The sequence below is a fragment of the Colletes latitarsis genome, chromosome 2 (assembly GCF_051014445.1).
Source record: "Colletes latitarsis isolate SP2378_abdomen chromosome 2, iyColLati1, whole genome shotgun sequence".
Taxonomy (NCBI): Eukaryota; Metazoa; Arthropoda; class Insecta; order Hymenoptera; family Colletidae; genus Colletes; species Colletes latitarsis.
This window is the reverse complement of record NC_135135.1, coordinates 17,103,750-17,125,455: the sequence shown is the minus strand read 5'-3', so window position 1 is coordinate 17,125,455 and position 21,706 is coordinate 17,103,750. Positions and strand designations below refer to the sequence as shown.

General features: G+C 36.0%; 1 protein-coding gene and 1 long non-coding RNA gene across 4 annotated transcripts; one reads left to right on the top strand and one right to left on the bottom strand.

Moving 5' to 3' along the window:
* Positions 1 to 382: 382 nt before the first annotated feature.
* Gp150 (leucine-rich repeat domain-containing glycoprotein 150) lies at positions 383 to 20,058 on the bottom strand. Of its 3 annotated transcripts, XM_076783458.1 has the most exons (10): positions 19,887 to 20,058; positions 13,090 to 13,310; positions 7,824 to 8,161; positions 4,849 to 5,159; positions 3,496 to 4,079; positions 3,000 to 3,342; positions 2,515 to 2,880; positions 2,167 to 2,340; positions 1,791 to 2,007; positions 383 to 1,716 (listed from the first exon to the last, which is right to left on the bottom strand). In XM_076783458.1, the coding sequence occupies exons 3-10, from the start codon at positions 8,151 to 8,153 to the stop codon at positions 1,309 to 1,311; spliced, it is 2,733 nt and encodes a 910-aa protein (XP_076639573.1). In that variant the 5' UTR covers positions 8,154 to 8,161; positions 13,090 to 13,310; positions 19,887 to 20,058; the 3' UTR covers positions 383 to 1,308. The 3 variants fall into 3 exon arrangements, with proteins under 3 accessions (XP_076639573.1, XP_076639572.1, XP_076639574.1); XM_076783457.1 differs by lacking the exon at positions 13,090 to 13,310; XM_076783459.1 differs by lacking the exons at positions 13,090 to 13,310; positions 19,887 to 20,058 and adding an exon at positions 8,983 to 9,002.
* On the top strand, positions 14,186 to 16,983 carry LOC143351668 (uncharacterized). The gene is made up of 3 exons (XR_013081792.1): positions 14,186 to 15,510; positions 16,193 to 16,386; positions 16,673 to 16,983. It is a non-coding gene; the product is annotated as an uncharacterized LOC143351668 (long non-coding RNA).
* Positions 20,059 to 21,706: the final 1,648 nt, after the last annotated feature.

Sequence of the window (21,706 nt, the reverse complement as noted above, 5' to 3'; positions counted from 1 at the left end):
AAAACGTGTAGTAGAAGAGATCAAAATTGAAGTAGCGGTCACGTCTAATTGTTGTAAAAAAAAAGTACGAAAATATTAATTGGACCAACGATTTCGTTGTAAATGTTAGATATGGATCATATTTGCTAGCACTCCCACCTAGGCAAGAAATGTTAACCAATGATAAGATTTACTTCAATAGTACGACTTTATTTATATAAATTTTATTTATATAAAATCATACTGTTATCTCGTAACAATAAAGCTATATCTTTATATTTGAATCTTAGAAAGCTTGATTGAAAAAAGCATTGAAATCAGTTATTAAAAAAATACGCGACAAACGAGTAAAAAAAGGAACGACAACATTATTTGAATAACATGAAAATAAATTTGATAAATATTTAATTATTTATTGTAGTCAAAATTTTATTAAAACGTTATACATTATTTACATCATGTAGCATAATGCATAGTACATAATAACGTACTACTTATACTACGAAATGTTAGTTCCCTTAGTACTATATGTATTTTTACGTAGATAATTGTATTTTCATGGCTTAAACGAGACATTGTAGTCACTGCAATTAAAAGTCGTAAGTCTTATACTATAGCGTATGCATATATATATACATACACACGTCATATATGTATATATACATATACACACTAGTTTGTCTATTTCAGACTCTGTTTAGAATTTCTTTCATCTTTCGTATTTGGAATAATAATTAACCTGTCGCCCAAAACTATATTTCCACAATTATATTAAACAATAAATGTATATAATTATGTATTATTAATTAAATATACAAATACGATTAAATTATTGTGACTCCGTTCCTATTTTCGTATTAAAACTGATCACCTCAATAAAGAAACAGAATACTGATTGTTCATCCATAAACAAATTTTTCCATAAAATTTATTAATTTTCATATCACTGTTCAAAATATTCCTAATTACTATTTAAATCTTGCCGATGAAAAAATATAAAGCTCACTGGCTCCCATACTTCTTTTCGAACCATTAGATGCCTTTAATTATGTTTAAGAAGCTACATTACCCATCATTATATTCATCATTTACGTTTAAGTATATTTTACTGCTATAAAATCTTACATAGTTTTCCTGGATTATTTAAAATTGCAGAATATTTTCATCAAAAATGGATCGATGGCTTCGTACATTGCACGATTTTCTAAGTATACTTAACCTGCCAATCGAATTTATACAAAATGTTTCTTCGATAATTCCTCAACGTTATTAACATTCTAATCAAGTAGAATCGAGTCGAATGCCAGGTATTTATACTTGCAATAAATTTTAAATACTTTCTGGAACGATCTTGTCGTAGTGAAATGTACTGCTGGAATAAAAGCTTCCTCTCTTCGGCATATGAGGCGTAGCGATTTCTTCTTGAAGAGGCTTATAAACTAAGCCACAATTCTTGTTGTCTATCAGACCCTGACGAAGTATCATCGGCGGTCTGATAACAGGACCTCGGCCTCTTCGTCTCGCTAAATAAATTGCGACGTTCACCGTCAATAGAAGAATTATTGCCGTTACGAAAATTACGAAGATCACTGGCCAAAGGGAACTGGTGTACCAAGGATGATACTCCATGTCCGCTGCAACAACGAACTCTTCATATTCTTGATCTTGAGTCGTCCAGGCTTTATCGACTTCTTCGTTTGATTTTATACCATGGTCAATTTGGAATGGCAGTAGAATCTAAGTACAGAAAACATCGTTTTTGTGTTGTTTCATTGTTAATTAAAACGATTAAGAAATCTTTGATAACTCACGTCATTGCCATCAAAATCAGTTCTCAAAACAGAATCAGAGTCTTCTGAGTTTTCAAGTTCGTCGTAAAGACTGTTCAAGTTCTTTTTCCTTTGTGAAATTGACCTATCTGGTGGTCCGTCATTGATACCTTGACAGACTATTTTCGCCAAATCAGTCCACTCACTAATACCTTTAGAATCGTGGTACTTATCGCCACTGCTATAATTGTTAATGAATCTGTAAAACATTTCAGAACATTGCAAAACGTTTCACAAGATCATTATGTACGAGTTTTAATTCTGTCGTTGATAATTTTTTGTAGGAATGATTCTCTTCTTGACAGAATTACGATTTTTAGTTTATCTTCAATATATTATTTTAAAAATTGGTTCATACCGCATCTTCTCCATGGGAGATACACCGTGACTAGTGAGCCATTGTACTGCCTCGTTGAATTCGTCGTTACAATCGAAAGGATTATGCGTCATATCCAAACTGTCAATGTTTGGCATAGCCTTCAGCTCTTCCAACGTGATTTGTCGAAGATGGTTGTCGCGAACCGACAAGAATCTAAGATTACAATAATTTTCATGAAATTTCTAATGGTTACTATTACCGGTTACTAATACCGATACTATTTAGTCGTTAAAGTAAATGGAAAACATTCGTATATATCTATGGAATGCATTGATAATTAAGCAAAAAATAGGCAAGTTTTTAATCTAATAAAAGTAGTTTTCGTACCGCAGACTAGTTAAACGAACTCTAGCCTCGTTCCAAACTCTTTCCAAAGCGCATCTGCTCACGTCGAGCTCGGCGAGATTAGGAGCCACCAAGAATGGCGTCACTTGTAAAGTTACCAATGGATTACCCGCCAGATTAATTTTCGTTAAACTAATGGCACCGTGGAACATGTTTCTGTCTAAGGAGCTAATTTTATTATCGGAAAGGTCGAGAACTTGTAAAGTAGAGGTACGTTCTAGCAGTCCGTTTGTTAGACCGGTTAGACGATTTCTAGAGAGATTTAGTTGCGTTAACGCTGGCATGGCGTTGAATGTATCCTTCTTAAGATGGTCCAAGCCACAATTTGCGCATTCAAAACGATAGATGCTGCAAGACATTTAATCGTAAACAAGGTAAACGTAGGTACCTTAACGAAGCGTGTATAACTAAATAGAGTAAGTATATATATCGATGAAGAAAAAGATTAAGTATAAAACAGCCGTTACCTGAAAGTTTCATATTCAAGACCAACAGTCTTGAAGACCGGCAAGGTTTTTAATTCGGGGTTGTCGTTCATTAACAAAATTTGCAGTCTTCCATTTGTTCTCAGATGATGATCCGTCCAGGTAGTCAACCTATTATTACTGATATCGAGGTGAGTAATCTGTTTTAAATCAGCAAAGGTGTTCTGATGAATAGTTTTGAGATCGTTCGAAGAAAGTATCAGTTGATCCAATAAAGTCATACTAGACAGATCATCTTTCGTTATTATTTTAATCTTGTTATTAGACGCGTCCAGTATTTTCAGTTTTGGCGCTTTTATAGTGCTTAACGTGGTCAAGTTGTTCCCTGAGAAAAAAAAATTCTCGATATTGTTCTATTTGAAAATATATAATTTATAGATGCAATCTACAATTGCTCGTTTTCTAATATATGAAACCACTATTTGCTCTTAAAATATTTGTATTTAACTCGTTCTTTCAAACATCAACGGTCTCTTACCAGCAACGCGCAGCGTCTGTATCTCGTTGTTGTAAAACAGATCGACAGGAATTTCGGTCAACAGATTGTTCGAAAGATCCAGCTCATCGAGCAACTCCAACGAGTCGAATGTAACGCTGTCGAGTTCCCTCAGCTTGTTGTTCTTCAGATTAACGTAAATGACGCTTTGCATCTTCGTGAAAGCTGCGCGTCTCAGTTTCGTCAAACCGTTGTAAGAGAAGTCGAATTCGATGACGGACGGTGTATCGAACAGAACGTGTTTTCCCGATTTCGACTCTTGCGTGTGTTTCAGTGGGTTTCCAGAAATGGCGAGCATCGTCAGCTGCGTGTTATTTTTGAAAATGTTCGGAGGAATCTCTTGGAGACCGTTGCGCGTTAAATTAACAAAGTATAAGTACGGTAGGCCGTCGAACGCGGTTTCGTGCAATTCGACGATCCTCGTGTCGGTGATCCTGAGGGTTTCCAGTTTTTCAAGACCGCGTGATCGGAACGCTTTCGGACCCAGACGTATTTGTTCAGCATTTTCAATGCATAAATGGGCGAGGTCCGTACTAAACGATTGATTATCCACGAGTTTGGTACACCTGTACAGAAAAGAACAATTCGTTTTCACTCGAGTTCCTTCAATTGTCAGCCATCGAACTTAACTGCCATGCACGAATTAAATTGAACTAAACACGATTCGAAGCTTAGAATTTTTGTAAGTCTTCATAAGTTTTTAATACCGATGGGAACTTCGAAACTTGGAATTGTTTCAGAACAAGGATGTATGGATTGAAGATCACTGTCACGTATTCGTGATTTCGTCAGCCAGCTGCGATCTGCAGCTGTCGCGTTAATGTGGTTTTACTGTTCCTCTATGAAACCGTTTATCCAATTTCAACAAAAACACATTGAGAACTATTTAAAATTAACCTAACATTCAGACGATAATTCATTGTTTACACATAGACAAATTAACAAATTATATAGGCATTCCAAAGCTTTCTCTAAACGAAATAAGTCAGAATGTGTCAGTATTTAGTCATCATTGTTCCCCTGATTCAACGTCGGACCATTATTGGACAGTATTGTAACAATACCCAAAAAAGGAATTATCTTTGAATTAGATTTATAACGGACGTGAAATGGATTTGGTCTGAATTACGTATCGTAATTCTTGTTTTGGATTGAAGGTTTGTCGTTTAGAATTTTGTATCGAAAAGATAACTAAACGATACGAGATCAAGCAGTTTAAAATATATTTATATATATTCAAACTGATGCTCGTTGCAGAGTAAATGTTTTCCTTTGTTAGATCGTAAAGGAAATATATCAGTTACATAACGTTATGAAAAAAAATCCTAAACGTACGTTGCGGCTGCGGACTCGATGCATTTGCAGTAATCAGGACAATTTGTCATTACTTCTTCATCATCTTCGAGATCGTCATCAAAGACATCGCTGTCATTGTCGTTATCGCTTTCATCTTCTTCGTCCTCGGTCAAATCATTGTCGTAGGGCACATCTTCGGCTTCGAGTAATTTCTTTATGGCGCTATCTTGCTCGGTATTATTAATATCGACGTCGATTTTCGCGACTAATGGCTTAGTCATTGACGATGGTTTCAGCGGTTTGATCCTTCGAGCTTCGGCTTTAAATGTTTTTGCCACTTCATCCTGAGTCTATAATTATTAAAAAAAAATCCAATATAAACAAAACCTTTTTTTCTCATTTAATTGTGACATCGCTTTACGTGGAAAACATCTGAACGTTTAGTTCTGCTTAGTTCTTTGGTATTTTATCCGCGCTATACTTTATCTTAGATGTTGCTAATTTTCCAACGTTATACATTTACGATAAAGAAACTGCTGCCTCGTCATTCTTCAACCGTTCCAGGATATTTTCAACGAACTAGAATACGCGTTTGCGACTTATAAACGTAAGCGAGTTTTACGTAGCGAGTTTTGCTAAATTTTGATGCCGTCAATTATTGACATTAATCTATTAATATTAATTTATACGCTGAATATGAATATTCTATATACTTCAATATATGCATGTACATAAACATATGCAGTCTAATTGCAACAATTATGTAAATAAACGTTCATATTTTATACGGAAGAATGACTTTACACAAAGTATTAAGAATATTTATAAGTAAAGCTTTTTTAAATTCTATTATAAATTGAACCATTAATTAGATGTAAAGTGACCATTTAATTCATTTTGCATTCTCGCAGTATAAACTAGACGTCAAAACAACTTAGATTGGCAAATAATTCACAAGGCATGTAATGATTTTCGAGTTTAACCAATTAAGGACCAGTGTCAGATTTAATCATTCTTTATTAGTATTCAAATTTATTCGAATATATGTCACTTTTAATATGTCTGTGAAGAAATGAATAAAGTGCACTGTAATACTTTCGTAATCATATTGTTCAGAAATATTACGAATAAATAATTATCTTATTCAATGATTAATATTACTTTTCTAGTTCGAAATGTTTCTAGAATTGGGGTTAATAAAACCAATCTTATTTTGGAATAGAATATGATTTACATTAAAAATTTTACGTTATGTGATAGTTCTTTGAGTATCGTACAAGGTTTGTTACCATAAAAAGAGTGCATATACAGGGTGTTCGACCACCCCTGGCAAAATTTTAATAGAGGATTCTAGAGGCTAAAATAAGACGAAAATCAAGAATACCAATTTGTTGATGGAGGCTTCGTTAAAAAGTTATTAACAATTAAATTCAAAAATTTCAAATCGTTCTAGAAAAATTATTTTTAGTTGCGGAGGTCAATTGCAAGCATTTTTGGTCAACAGACATACTCCCGAAATCCTACTCAGTTTCGAGAAAAAAATTGTTTACTGAAAAGCTAATTTCTGGCCAGAAATGTCTGCCCGAATTTTCATGTGAATCTTTAAAACGTCATAACTTTTGAACGGATTGGACGATTTTAATGTTTAAAAAAGCAAACTACGCGTATTTTGGCGGAGACTATATAGAAATTCTAAAAATATTCGAAAAGTTGTTCCTTGACCCCGTAAAATAAGAAAAACTCCATAAAAATAATCAAATTTTCAAACAGCCATAACTACTACAATTGTGAATATATTTCAATGAAACTTTTTTCTGAAGTAGAGCTCATGGATACCTACAAAAAAGTATTAGACAACTTTTCTGTAGGGCATCAAATAAAATTATCAAAAATGAAAAACTAATTTTTAAGAAAAATCGACAGGGGGTAGGTGCTTAAATTTTTCGGCGAAAAAAAAATTTTTAATTAATTCTAAAAAAATTATTTTCGGTTGCGGGGGTCAATTACAATCAGTTTTGGTGAATAGACATACCCCCGAAATTCTATCCACTTTGTAGAAAAAAATTCGAGAAGGTGTGAAATTTTTCGACGGGAAAAAAAGAATTTCATATCATTTTGGAAAAATTATTTTCGGTTGCGGGGGTCAATTACAATCATTTTTGGTGAATAGACATACCCTCGAAATCTTGCGCATTTTCGAGAAAAAAATTCAGTACGGTCGAAACTTTAAACGTTAATAACTGTTTAACAAAGCCTTCATCAACAAATTGGTATTCTTGATTTTCGTCTTATTTTGGCCTCTAGAATCCCCCATTAAAATTTTTCCCAGGGGTGGCCGAACACCCTGTAATTAGTACATTGTGAGACAGTAGTATTAATAAACAGGCTAAATATAATCGCAAGTTTTTTTTAAACATTCTGTTTTTTCTATTGCCGCCACTACAAAGTGGAACGGCTGTATCAGAAGAAAGATCATTTCCTGTTTACAGATCAGAATTACGCTCATCGATACAATTATACAGATTGTTAAGGCAAAGATCAAGTTTTCTGTATCAAATCAAAACACACTTATGTTTATTCGGAAAAAATTGATTTTCTTTTGTATCACAAGTCGCAGCAAATGTCTCATATTTCTTTTAATAAGTTGCTTTAATTGATTGCATTAATGTCTATGGTTTCTATGGATAAATAAGTGTATTTCGAAGGTTCCCATACAGTGGCCTTCCGATCATTTGCTCACAATGTGCTAAATTTAGCACAACTCATAGCTGCCAAACGGGCCAACACAGGAGCTTGAACCCAACGTTAACAAATTTGAGACAATTCGGTGCATTTGTGTAATAAAAAATCAAATTTTTCATTTCAAGAAACGAACAATTGGCAACGTAGTGAATAGCAGGAAACGTCAACATGAGTTTGAAAAAATCGAAAAATGCAATTTTCGTCTCTTGTACGAGCAACGAACTGGGTAGCCATTGCGAGTAGTCACAATCAACGTAAATATAAATAGTCACCTTGTCTCTGGACGCCACCTCGTCCAAAGTATGAATTTCTTGTAGAAACGCGTTCTTAAGATCGAAGGTGGGTTTCGCGTGATCCAAAAATAAGGGATCACCGACAAACTCTGATGTCGACGTTAGCCTCTCGCTATCACGAGGAACGGTTTCATCTTTTCCTCGTATAATTGCTGCTGGCGTGGAGGAATATGAATTTTCCTGCTTAGCATTCGATGTCGTGTCTGGTCTGCTCGATAATTCTTTGATGGTGTCAGACTTTGGAACGCTTAACGAAGAAACGATTCCAACCGAGAAAGCAGTCAGCAGAACTGCTGCTAAGATCCTCATTTTGTCTCCTGCAAATAGAAATGTGTCTTATCTAAACAACGATAATGTTAAACTTATCCCCTATTTTCGGCCAATTTACAAATCTGCGAAGTTTAATTAAAACTCGAGGATGGAAAGAATGAGACGAGCGAGACGCAATTACAAGATAGGGAACAATGACACCGATCAAAATACGAGGCAATGGGTACATAAACATTTGTGTGCACCGTTTTAAAAATTAACTATTTGTCTTCAATACGATAAATACTAAAACGATAAGCAGTTTTTATTTTCGACTTATCTTCAATGTACACGTATTATCAAAAGTAGTTTATCATAGAAAATGGATCGCGATTCGCTATGTGAAACTACTTCAAATAATAATATTAAGCTTTCGACTTCGCAGACTTGTTAATCTGAAGTGTGACGCGTTAATATAAAAATGACTTTTTAATTTACATTTCAGATAAAGGTTCACGATAATTGTTATTTTAGGTTTCATTTTGTTTTTGTAGTACACAAATTATGAATTGAAACGTCTTCTTGATTATGAATTATTCTTGCTGGAGTAAGATTACGTAACTGTGATATTTAAAATTCTTACTCGAGCATATAATGAACTGTAGTAATTGTAATTGGTTAAAAGTGTGTCACCGACGAAGATAACGCCGAAACTCGAATTAGCAATTTTAGAAAGTGGCAGAGGTAACTTTGCGATATTGTGAAAAATAAAATCGTGACACTACGACAGAATTTATTCCACAAAAGAGGCGGAGTATATATATGTGTAAGTGGGTATCATCGACTCTATCACCTCGATAATTGCACGAATCTCGATAATTGTACGAACCTCGATAATTGTGTTTAAAATCTTCTTTGAATCAATTACTTAATTCAAAAGATCATGAACATTTTCAAACAGAAAGTGAATAGTTATCTGAGCACAAGCATCACAGAATTGCACATTGGAACATTAACAGACTGTTGAGTGGACTGTTTGAAACAGTGAAGTTGTTCGTGATATCACAGATATGTTATTGCCCCACCTAAGTTAGGCAACAGATAAGAATTGTTTGCAGCATTTCTACGTGTTCGAATAGATGATGGATACTTTCGGACAATCAAAAGTAGAGACGATAAGTAGAAAGTATTTTGCTCTTAGAGTATATTACGCTAGGAAATCCAGGAACAAAAATAGTTAAAACTCAATAAGAGAGTCTAATGTTACGTAAAGTTCAATCAGGTTACATTAGATTTCGTTTAAATTACGTTTCACACGCGGATCGTTGCACATAAAGTCTTCCGATTTCTAAAAATTCTTTTCTGTGTGGCACATTCACTTTTTATATGGCACCAGTAGGATAATTCAACAGTTGTCTCCGATATTTATAAAATATTTCAACGCAAACGATTTTCATCTAGATGTAACACAAAGCGTTATCAATCGCTGTGTCTTATCACTTTTGGCGATTTATCTTATGCAGAGGCAAAATTTGCACGAAATACGTCGAAACATAGTACATTATTTTTGCATCGATTACTCGTGACTCGAATAAAATGACAAATCTATAGTTGTAGCTTGCAACGAGTAGGATGTCCTATCGCTCGCATTGTCAGCTAGTTACGCATACTGTTGAAAGTTTCTTCCTTTAATAAAAAATCGTTATCTATCACGTCTCACATTATCTTGTTAAACAGTTCAGCTTGAGCGAATACTTTTATCAGTTTTGATTCTTGATTTCTCGGAACGAAAAATTAAAATTGTAACCGATGGAGAACAATGGCTTCTGTTTTCAAATACCGCAAGGATACTTTTTCCTTCGATTGCTTTTTTTACAATTCTTTATATTTACACAATAGCAATATATTGTTCTCCAACAATATGCTAATATCATTAGTAAAAAAATAATATATGCTTGTAATATATCCTTCGTATTTACTTTATGTAATAATGCATACTTGTAAATCGTCAAAACAATACAATTTTCTTAAATACATCCGTTATAATATTAATTATTTCACTTATCATAATAACAGCGTTTTGCGGCATGTTCTAGATAAGAATTAATCAATTCAATAACAATTTTATTTTTTTTCATTCAATTGATTACATTTCGTTAATGTCGCGGTTCTCGTTATGAAAATTGTCAAAATTCTTTATAATTCAATACTTTTAATTGGAATATTTTCGCTACATTTTCCCCAATGTATAGTAGTTATGCAATAGTTCTGTGTAATTCGAGAAGGTATACTCTACTCCGAGGAAACTCTCTTTTCCCGTTTATCCGAAGAGGGCACGGCCGGAATATGCTGTCTAAATAGCAAACAGCAGGAGCCACCTTGGACGGAATGCGGTTGTAAAGGAGCCGAGGACCCGAAGCAGTCAGGTACACGTGTGAATACCGCTTTAAAAGACGAAAGGTGGGGTTAGGTCGTGGAACGCACGAGTACCAGCTGGGCTCTTTGTTCGACCCTCGAATAATCTTGGCGGTCAAAACCAGGTAGAGTTACCTGTCCCCGTGCATAGCGCAGGTGGTCCCTTCTTTTCCATTCCGATCGGGTCGTCACGGGCTCGCAAGAAAAAGGACCGACTCTCTGTCTCGAATAGAATCTGTAAATCTCGGGATTGACGTTTTCGTGTAATGTCCACGGCCCACCTAGACGGTCGAACGGACCGTCGCGAAAATAGATAAATCGACTTAGGAAACGTTGCTAGAGACAAGGGGACGACAAAGCGACTACTACTTCAGGACGCCAAGGTTTGTTTACGAGCATTCTTCCGTGTCATATTCTCGAACGCGGAACCGTGCTTTTCTGTTTCGTTTTGTCGGTCCATGCCAAACCGGACGGTCTCCGCGGAGAATTAAATTCTTATTTCTTCACAAAAAAAAGTAAGAAATGCCTATCAACATAATAATAATGCTCCTTAGAAGACTGACAAATCCTATTTCGTATTACATAGAGTGGAACAGCCTGTAAACCTTTATTGCATAATTCGAGTAGGAAATAAAGGAAGAATGTTACGCGGAAGACAAGACTCTATGCGATACGTTGCTACCAACCAAGCAATACAACGTTCCATCTCCTAGAAAACATTCCGTTGGCGTGCGTTGGACGGTTATTCTAAAGCAATGTCCTTCGAAAAGTCGTGTTCGAGCATTCTCCGTCTAGGAATTACATATAGGTCCGATCGATTCCCTGATCGACCTGCATGATCGGTTCGTCGCGAGACGGTTAGCTGATTTCTTGTGAAACTAACCGGCTCGAATGACAATCTGTACGGAGAAGCACACCCGGTCGCCGTTAACGTAACGCTGTCATAATATAATCGCCGCAATCTAGTTTCGATAACAGTAAAAGTAACGATTTCGTAAACCGACGATCGGCTTCATCGATACGTCAACGCTTCTATTAACTATGAATAAGACTGTTTCTTGAATTTTCTTGCACTCAAATATTCGAACACTTTCAAATATTCAGAGAATAGAATTAGAACACTCTAAAATGAATTACCAGTGGATTTCAGCTATTTTATACAAAGTAATAATCTCGAGGATCTTCGAGCAGGATTAAAAGAAAAAAGAAGATTACGAGGAACGTGTACTCGAATCTCCAAGAAGAGAAAATCCCGGAAAAGTACAATCACTGTATACACATACTCATTGATACATGAATATTTGTTGTTGGAATTCTGCGTACTTTGAATTACCTAAGATAAGAAACCTTGCTAATAGTTAACGAGTGTTAAAAATGTTGAGTTGTAGAATGCTTTTGTAACAATTGTGTGTGTCTTCTTCGCCCCCCCCCCCCTGGGTTAATCGCGTCGTTCTCGTTTCGTCGCATAAATACGTTTGCATCGTAATTGCCACTTACGTAATGCGTCACTGTTGGGTGTATAGTTGGAATTAATGGTAGCACGCGCTACGCTTTTCATGGGTTCGATCTTTTTTAGCTCATCGTTTCGCGGAGACGGCCGAAATATAATTTATTTATTACGTTATTGCGTATGAAATAAAAGATATCACCAGGTGACACCTATTATACATATATGGATTTCAAGCTTCAAGTTAGGTAAAATGAATAATATCGATGGGTTGCTGATTGTTTTAAAACAAGGTGATGGAGTAATTTTCTTGTACGACTTCGAATTAAGACACAACGTATCGGAAACTTATTAACACAGCTGTTGAAGACTTAGTTAATGAACAAACAGTTTGGTGCTAGTTCGTAAAATTTCTAACTGAAGTCACTCTCAAAGAAGTGATCGATAACGATGAGCTTAATAGATCGTTAGTCGAGTCTGACACTGCTCAAAGTGTTCGTGGCATTGCAGAAAAATTAGGAGTTCATTATGCAACAGTTGGTAGTCTAAAAATTGTTAGGAAAACGAAAAATTTGGATAAAGTTCTTAAACCAATCGAATAATTATTTCCAATGGATAGTGCTCGAGGAAGCTGTTTACGCATTTCCTGTTCCGTTTCACGAGTACAGCGTGTTTAAAATTTTGTATAAACCATTTGTCAGTAAACCGTTACCGCTGCTTTATCAAGGAACATACGCGCATTTTTATCATTGTCTCTTATCAACGAGTTTATCTCGAATACGTTGATAACATGTTTGTTTTGTCTGTGACTACGCCATTGCTCTTTACGCCTTTGTATCTTTTGTTTGAGGTTGTAATTTGTTCACGTAAACATGCACCGTACCTTTCTGCATGTTTATTAGAATTTTCAAAGCTGTAGTTGTGGTTTCTGATTGTTATTTGAAAAAGTAACAATGGATTTAAAGAACTCGACCGATTCGAAACGTTATAATAAAATTAAGTTATGCTTGCATTTGCTGTATTTACTTTCGATTAATAACTAGCACTACCCATTGCTAAATTTTACGATTTTCGAAACAAAAGAGAATAATAGATATGTCGAGGTAATCCCAAATCGTAAATATCACCGATTACCTTCGATATTGTTTTAAAATTGCGCTGTCCTCGGATGACGCCACCTATGCAGCGATGATTTCTTCCACATAACCCCTTCGAGTGATGTATCGTGGAAAATAGAGTTAGGGAAGGTTTGTAAGCCCCGAAAGTTTACCGTCGATCGCACCGTTCCAACGTCTTTGGTCAGTTTACCAATACTCTTTCCCTGTCGTCGACCAAAGTCGATTCACGTCGTTGACCTTTGAAAATTTCGTGACGCGATTAAGAGCAAGACGATACCGTTCGAGTGTGTTTTTACTTTCGATAAGTTTACTTGCTACACATGATCGATACGCGGAGGCGACGATTGCAAACGATATCGAATCAAACAAAATTGGGCATCGAGTACAGTCGGTCCCCAACTTACATAACAGATACGTTTCTGGGCTTCTTGCGTAAGACGAGTCTCACATAACGCAGGAATCTCTAAATAAAAATACTACTGCAATATTGATCTGCAAAAATTACAGAAAACCATATATATCATGTCTCTTCAGACAGAGTTAGGCAAGAATTAATTACATTTTTAAATTGATTAATAAAAGCAATAATGTTCGTGATTATCGATCGATTAATCATAATTGGGATCGTATAATAATCACAAATTACATCTATAATCTATAATCGTGAAATGTACTCGAAAGAAAGAAGAATCGACCCACGCGTGGTGCATGTGATTCTGAGTGTTGTTCTGAACCAGAGTTGAGTAAAATTTTACTCAAACAATAGATAATTGATAAAACTAACTTTTTTTTGAGTTTTTTTTCAGAAAATAAATAAATAACTCTATTTTAGCAGCATTAATTTAAAATTCACACGGACAACCGTATTTGACAGCGTTTTATTCTTTCGATAGTAAAATCTTTCTCGGTCGGAAAATATCCTTTGTCTTTGCAAAGAATTAACAATGAGCCAACTTTTACGCGTACTTTGTACCAAATAAGCGATAAGTCTTGAACGGTTGCAGAAGACACTTGCGACATGGTATTTGTATGCAAAAATAATAGCGATAGTATGTGAGTCATTTGTTCGCCATTGAATTATCAAGTGTTTCGACAGCATCGGTGAGGGAGTTAATATTGGAACGGTACATTATCGAGCATTATTCATCAGAAAACGTTCTATATTTTCCCCCAGGAGGGGGAGGAAAATTTGGAGCAAATACACGCGACAACGAATTCACTCGTTTGTGTTATACAAGACTCGATAATTTTTGGGTAAAAGAGAAATTTATAGTCTCACGCAACTGGATCAAGCTAGGACTTTAAGACGATAGAAGATAGGGCCCAAACAATTGCATATTTATGGTTCTGGTATAAGAGGGAAATATGAGAGTGAAGTTAGTGGGAGAAGTAACTGGTAGTGACCATAGGTAATGGAGATGTACCGTGTAAATAGAACTCTATCGCGTTGGATTGATTACCTTCGTTATTGCGTGTACCTCGATGAAACAGGAATTTTCAAGCCAGTTTTCTTGCAATTATCGACCGTAACTTTCGTCGAAGCGATCGCGCGTCACAGTATTTGCTAACGACGAATAATGAAACATGAAACTCAAAACGTTCAAAAAATTCTACTTTCCACGATCGAAGCGTATACCCTGCCCGTAGTTCGAAGAAACAGCGAAGGGAAGAGAAAAAAGAAGATAATCGAAGCATCTGGCAAACCTGCTCTTCCACTCGGTATTTATTCATTCAGGGGCTGGGAACGATCGTTTCTGATCTTCACCGGAGGCATCGGGACGAGAATGAAATTATGGAGTATGAAATAGACCTATTTTAACCGAGCTTGGCTCGTACAGCAGACATCAGTAAAATTTTGTTCGAGTAACAAATAACGAATATAACCAACGCGTACAGCGATTTATTCTATACGTTCTAAAATAATTCTGTCGTTGAAATTACAAGTGTCGTTTCATCGAATAAATTGCTATACGTCCCATTGGTTATATATTGTTCGAATAAAATGTTGCTCTTCTCTGATCTAAACCAGAAACGAAAGATTGTTACGACCAACGTTATTGATTTCAATACAAGCTTCGTTCCGAATGATTCGATACGACTAATTGTGAGACCGACTAAGTTACTGTTGGTAAAGTCGACTATCAGTCACATGTCGCTGGTAACGACGCGACACGGTACGATGACACCTTGACCGTCATTCCGCGCGGTCCGTCCGCTTTCACAATCGCTAATACTAATGCAGAAGCTTGAACAGTATTTCCGAGCTTCTCTCAAACGAAAATAGATCGTCCCAATGGACGCGGACCTTGCTATTATGTAATCGTGCGAATCAACACAAAGATACGAAATATTATTAGAGGTGTAAACATTTTCCGTCGACTTCCATTGTTGTATCTACCATGTGGTAAAGTGCCAGGAGATAGCAGGTTTTATCAAGGTAAGTGCATTTTTAGGTTTCTCTAACTTCTTTAGAACTACTAGCACGTGCGTCTACATACAGTGACTCCCGACATTGATCAAGTGACTACTTCATTACAATTTTTATTTAATCAAACTGCAATCTCTGATTATACATTTTTGGAAACGTCCTTGATATATACCTTGTAGCGTTACATTAATAAAAAATATATTGAATATAATATTTACTGGAACAATAATTAAACAATAGGCGTAATGTTGGACGAATTGATCATTTAGTGTATCCATATGTAAGTCATAAAAGAACAAAGATAGAACTCGAGGATGTACTGTATGCTACAAAGAAATTGTCAATTTAAAATACCCAAACCGATACATCTATATTTATCTCTCGACGCAAGTATTATTTGATCGGTACAAGGTTTCTAAACGAGTTTCTAAAATTAACGTTAGAACATGACGTCTTGATTAATGCACATGGCTGTTCAGAGCCGGGATTCTCACGGTCTTTGAACTCACACCTGGTTCTCCTGTTTAGTTGAAAGTAAAAACACTTTACATCGCGGAGCGTCATAAACGTGTGCTCGATAGACTTTTTGTGCGGTTGGATTAACGCAGGTCGTCGAACGGCTTCTTAATCGCAATATTCATATACTGGGTGAGTCGATAAGAACTACTAGCTTATAACCATCAACTTTCAGGATTCGTTAAAGGGACGCCTTAAACCGATCGTTTAAAATGCAACGACGGGAGGAAAGATAAAAAGGTTCGATGTCTGTTTAGGCTCAGAGAGAGTAGTTTGTGTGATATTTGATCGTTCGATGCAGACGCAATGCACGATACGCAATACCATCGTTCTTAATTTGCGACTAACTGGAAGAAATGATATCAAATGGTAGGTTGTTGAATTTATCTTGAAATCAAACTTGAAAAATTGAACTTTCAAAACGAAAAATCTGAATAACGTATATCGGATTTATCGCATTGGGGGCGTACACGCTCCATACGGGCTGACGATCATTTGTTCCGATATTTCGGAATCAAAATATGAAATAAAAATGTCTTGTTTGAGACATCATTTTTGTGGAAGATCATTCATCGACATTTTGACCGTTTGTCCGGTTTTTTGTTTTATTTCATTGCCCGTTGGATTCACTATACTACACCTTTGGCCAACACAGCTGTGTCGACACAATGGACCAATGGGATTCCGATCATGCGAGGCAGTACTGTTAACATCCGCTCTATCTTTAAATTGAACGAGCAATGGGAACGTCTCTTCGCTGAAGCCAGGACAGATTTAAAGGGACCGGATTCTTTCTTTATTTCTCGATCAAACAATAATAAAAAATAAAATAATAAACAGAAATACGGTCAAAAGAAACAGAATAAGAGGGATTGGAAGATGTATTTTTGAGAAGCGTTTAAACAGCAATTAATCTCTTTGTCACTTTTTCTCAAACAGTTTTTAAAAATAAATCATTATCCTATCTCTACGTGTCACTTATTGTTTTTTATTCATTTATGATAAATACTACACGCGTATAAAATGTATGCCATGAACTTGTGGGTATTCCATATATATAATCTATGGATGTACAATGATGACGATAGGACGTGTGCATGGCTTACGTAAAAATATAGCTATCTCGCATTAATATTAATGTTCGAGTACTATGTTTATACGTAGTCGCATCAATGTTATTTAAATCGTATTAAAGTTAGCACAGCCATTTCTTTTGCAGTAGTTCTTTCGTTCTCTGCGTACGTCTTGTTTTCATTCTTATAAACATGCGAAACGGATTGTACAACAAAAATTCAAGTTTTTATCGATAGTGACGTTGAGAATGATTTCTGTTATCCGAGATTTAAGCGAGCGTTTTCAGATAAATTCAATGCCCACAGGGTTTCAGATAAGAGTATACGTACAAAGATAATGGAAGAAAGGGTAAATAAAATACAGTATAATCTAAAAATGATGAACTCGAGGAGGGTAAATTGAATATCGAATTCAAATTTATTCAAACTATTTTCATCTTCAGCCGTTTCTTATTACTCTTTTTCAATTATACCGTTAATCAGAGGAATATTTAACATGTACCTGTAATTTTTATTAGTGGAAGAAATTCAAGGCATGCTCGAGATTTGACACAACGAAAGTTTTTCGACTGATTTTCTAGGACGCACCTCCTCTCGTTTCGTATCTTTTATCAGCTCTATTGTTTCGCCAGTCGGTCGGCGCCAATGAGGGCGCAAAAATGCACGCTAATCTGCTAACGCTGATAAGCGCACAAAGGTATACAAGAAGAATCACACATCTGTGTCTGATAACGTTGCGATTCGATTGTTCTCTGAGTTGAAAACTCGTGTGGAATTCGTCGAATTGACCAATTTTTAATTTTTAAAATAATAAAAATGGCAAATAAACTATTCGAAGAACTATTATTACACGATTAATTCGTATTAATCAACCGAAACAAATGATTATGTCGACTTTGGACCAAGCAAAAAAGTGTAAGGATATGTGTGATATATTTGAAAGCTAACACAATGTTTGCAAACGTACCGACGATAAGTATTCGTTTAAATATGGTCGACGGTGTTTGTGTAATTATTATTTGGCCACGAAGTAGAAGTCGAAAAATCTAAAATTAAATTGTTGTCCGAAGACATTATTAAGTCAGTCACGTATTAATGTCGACGTATACTTTTACGTAAACGGATACGACAATGACGTTTAATCGTGAAAATTGATTCGTGCTGATTGCCCACGACTGTTTACGAATGTTGTACTTCCGTGACGTACATGTCTAATTACGTGATGGGAATGAAATTAATTAAATGTCTTGTGTCAGGTAAGACCCTCAATAATTTGTTGGGTTCTTGTAAGTCACGTTACTCGTTACGATAAACGAATTAATCGAAAGTCGTATTTTTATCGACTCAATGTTAGTTACTGTTGAAAAGTGTCGATGAGGCGAACGGAATACTTTATCGATGACCTAACTCGACATGCTTCTACTTAATATGCTTTTCCTCATATTCCAGTAGATAAAAATAGTAATAAAAGCTTGTTTTACAAGTTTCAAGCGGAACACAAAGAACTTCTTTAATTTTTTCATAAATTCAGACTCTATTTTATCTTGTTCCACAAACTTATGAATTTAGCATAAAACCATTAAAAATAAGCTATTCTTTAACGATATAGGCCAAGTGTTTGGCTGTTGTGGGTTTGAAAATAAAAATTCACGTAAGACCTATTTGTTTAAAACCTTTTATCAAATTATTTTATAAATCCCGATAAAATGTCAATAAATTTGAGTTCTTCGATACTAGAAATTCTCTCTCTCTCTATATATATATATATAACCCCATTAATTACAGTACCACTCCTATGTTTAACAAAGTATTAGATATCTTTGAGACTCCAATTTAGTGTTTGGTTTTCATCGGATTAAAATTTTTCCATTCGAGTGGAATAGAGTAAACTTCTTACTCCTCGTGTCACAGAATAAAATACCCATTCTGAAAATAACTTTTTCATCATAATACTTCCGGCTTAGTTTATGTTCAGCTTGAACCTTGGTCATACAAGATATTTATATTAATATTTTCTTGTTATAATGGAATACGAAATAACAAAGTTCTACATTTACGATTCGTTTTACACCAAAATTGCTTTGTGCGAATATTCGTTCGTAACTGTATGCGATTAAAGGTTACAAACGACTAAATGGTAGCCACGAAGGTGTGGTCACGTGTCCAAACAGTGCTTGTTAAATGTACTGTCGAAAAGAATGTGGGGATTAAATCGATACTCGGAAGATTCGAGTAAGAGAGAAAACGAAGCATCGAGACGATTTCTGCCAGTTTCCTACGTGTTCTATTCATCGAATGTCGCAGCAATGAACAGGAGTCGTGTGCGACCTTAATCAAAAAAACAGTCGGGGCGATCATTCTAGAAAGGAAACGTGTGTACAGAAGCGTGCTGGTGGTAGAACGAATACGCCTACAAAATATTCAACGTCCTCGAAGACGGGACGATACGACAGAATGTCCTTAGTTGGCGTGTTGGAGAACTTCCTCCTGCGTATCCGATAGCGGATTCGATGGCGCTTCAACATTCGACGATCGTCGAGTTTGACTCATTGAACGACAGGTATACCAGGGTGTCGAAGAGAATATACCTGAACGACGTTAAAATCCAGCGATCGGAATTTTTGTAAAAGGTTACTTCATTGTCGATCACGAGTTTCTGTCGCGAAAAATGAATAACGTCCGTATCGTGAAATTGCACTTCACGTAGGTTCTGTTGCATCGTAAACATTGCTCGGGGCAAATCTTTCTATGTTCCGTGCAGTAACGCGTGATAACGAATCGAGATAAATCGCTCACCTGTTCTCGCTTCTTGTGTTGATATTCCACGAGGGGACCGAGACACTAAATTAAAGCGCGCGTACGTGTGCACCGACGCGACGCAGTTGGGATGGAAGCGGCCACGAAAGCTAACGTTAGAAATCGGTTTCGCGCGTACAGCCGACGAATTTCTGAACTACGTAGCCCGTTGCACTCGAGCCAGGCGGCAAGTGGCGTGAAGCAGGAGGTGGAGGGAGTGGGGCCCCAGGGTCGGCGCAGCGATTGGTCGGTCGTTCGGGCCCTGATGCTAGAGCTTCTCAGGAAAAATTCAGGTAAACAGGTGACCGTGGTGTTGTGCCATCTGGCGAAGCTAGTACAGAAACATATCCACATGGGACATCTCGATTCTTTGATCAACGATTCGAGAATAATCGCGTGGGTGGGCCGATTCACGGCGAAGGATGCACGGATGACCGTAATTTCAGCTTTGGTCGTGAGAAGACTGATACCAAGACGCCGTTTTATGCGTCTGCTTTCGTCTCTCGTCTATTTTCGAAACTGTGTAAAAACACATTCCTTTGGGTATATTTGCTTTGCTTATTTACACGAGTTTACGTCCACAATTGAAAGGAAACAGATACGACGGGCGTGCATACGAATGGTTAAACTTCTTTGCGCGCAGGATATCGGTACAAGAATACAAAGACGGAAACAAGAAACGTTGGCGATTGTTTTATCATTTGGTAATAAATTTTTTCTTTAATAGTTACTATAAGAATACATTTAAGACAACGACAAGTTGTTCCCTGCTAAAATGTACTCCTATCGCATACTATGCAGATTAAGCTACATACGTGAAAAATATTTCCATTTAGACCCCCCAGTTTTAAAAACAATTTAGTTAACGAATGTTATTTAATTTTGCATACGTTCGACATTCTCACGAATATTGTTAGTCACAAATATGACATTCCAAGTGTTAAAATTGATACCATAACTGTTTAGTTATTGTGTCTGTCTGGTTTTCTTTTTATGTATGGATAAGACAGACCGTGGTCTGTGTTCATATCAAAGTTCGTAGATAAGATCAACACATAGAAAGGTTTATTCTCTTGTACCTTCCTTTTTTCTAAACAATAATCAATTCCTTTCAAGTTTATTGCCTATTGTATCACTGCCATCATGCTACCATCTAGTAATGGTATGAATAACTACACTATCAAGGTAACTAATGTTAAAAGTTTGTTAATTTGTTGCAAATAAACCACGTTAATTAAAGATGACTAAAAATATAAAGATTTTATTCCATAATCCTACAACTGTCCAGATAGATACATAAGAAAAACCTAGATGATTGTCACAGCTTATTTAGCATGTCCCCACTTTCATTTCGGTGTCACCCGCTACATTATCAACAGGCTATAGAAAACGATCATAGCGCTCAATATGATAGCAAACGAAATTACAGGAATTCTACTATTTTTTAATGGTATGAACTACAAACGAAGTATAGAAACACAGACCAGGTATACAAGTAGACCTTTCACCCAATGTATTTTTTCGGTCCATTTTTCTGGGGCTCTAGAGCGCCATTACCATTTTCGTATCACTCGCAACGTTACCAACAGATTTAGAAATAAACACAAGAGGAAGTGAGACAGAAAATGAAATTACATAAATTTCAGTATTTTTTAACGGAATGAAAGCTGTGCGGTCCAGAATTGAGCATCAATCGATTAATTTCATTAGAATAACCAATCGATTAAGATTATTTAAAGATTTCGAGATTATTAAAATACGTAAGGATGTACCTCATTGACAACTACACCGAAAATCCTTAATTTTTTATTTTAAATTGT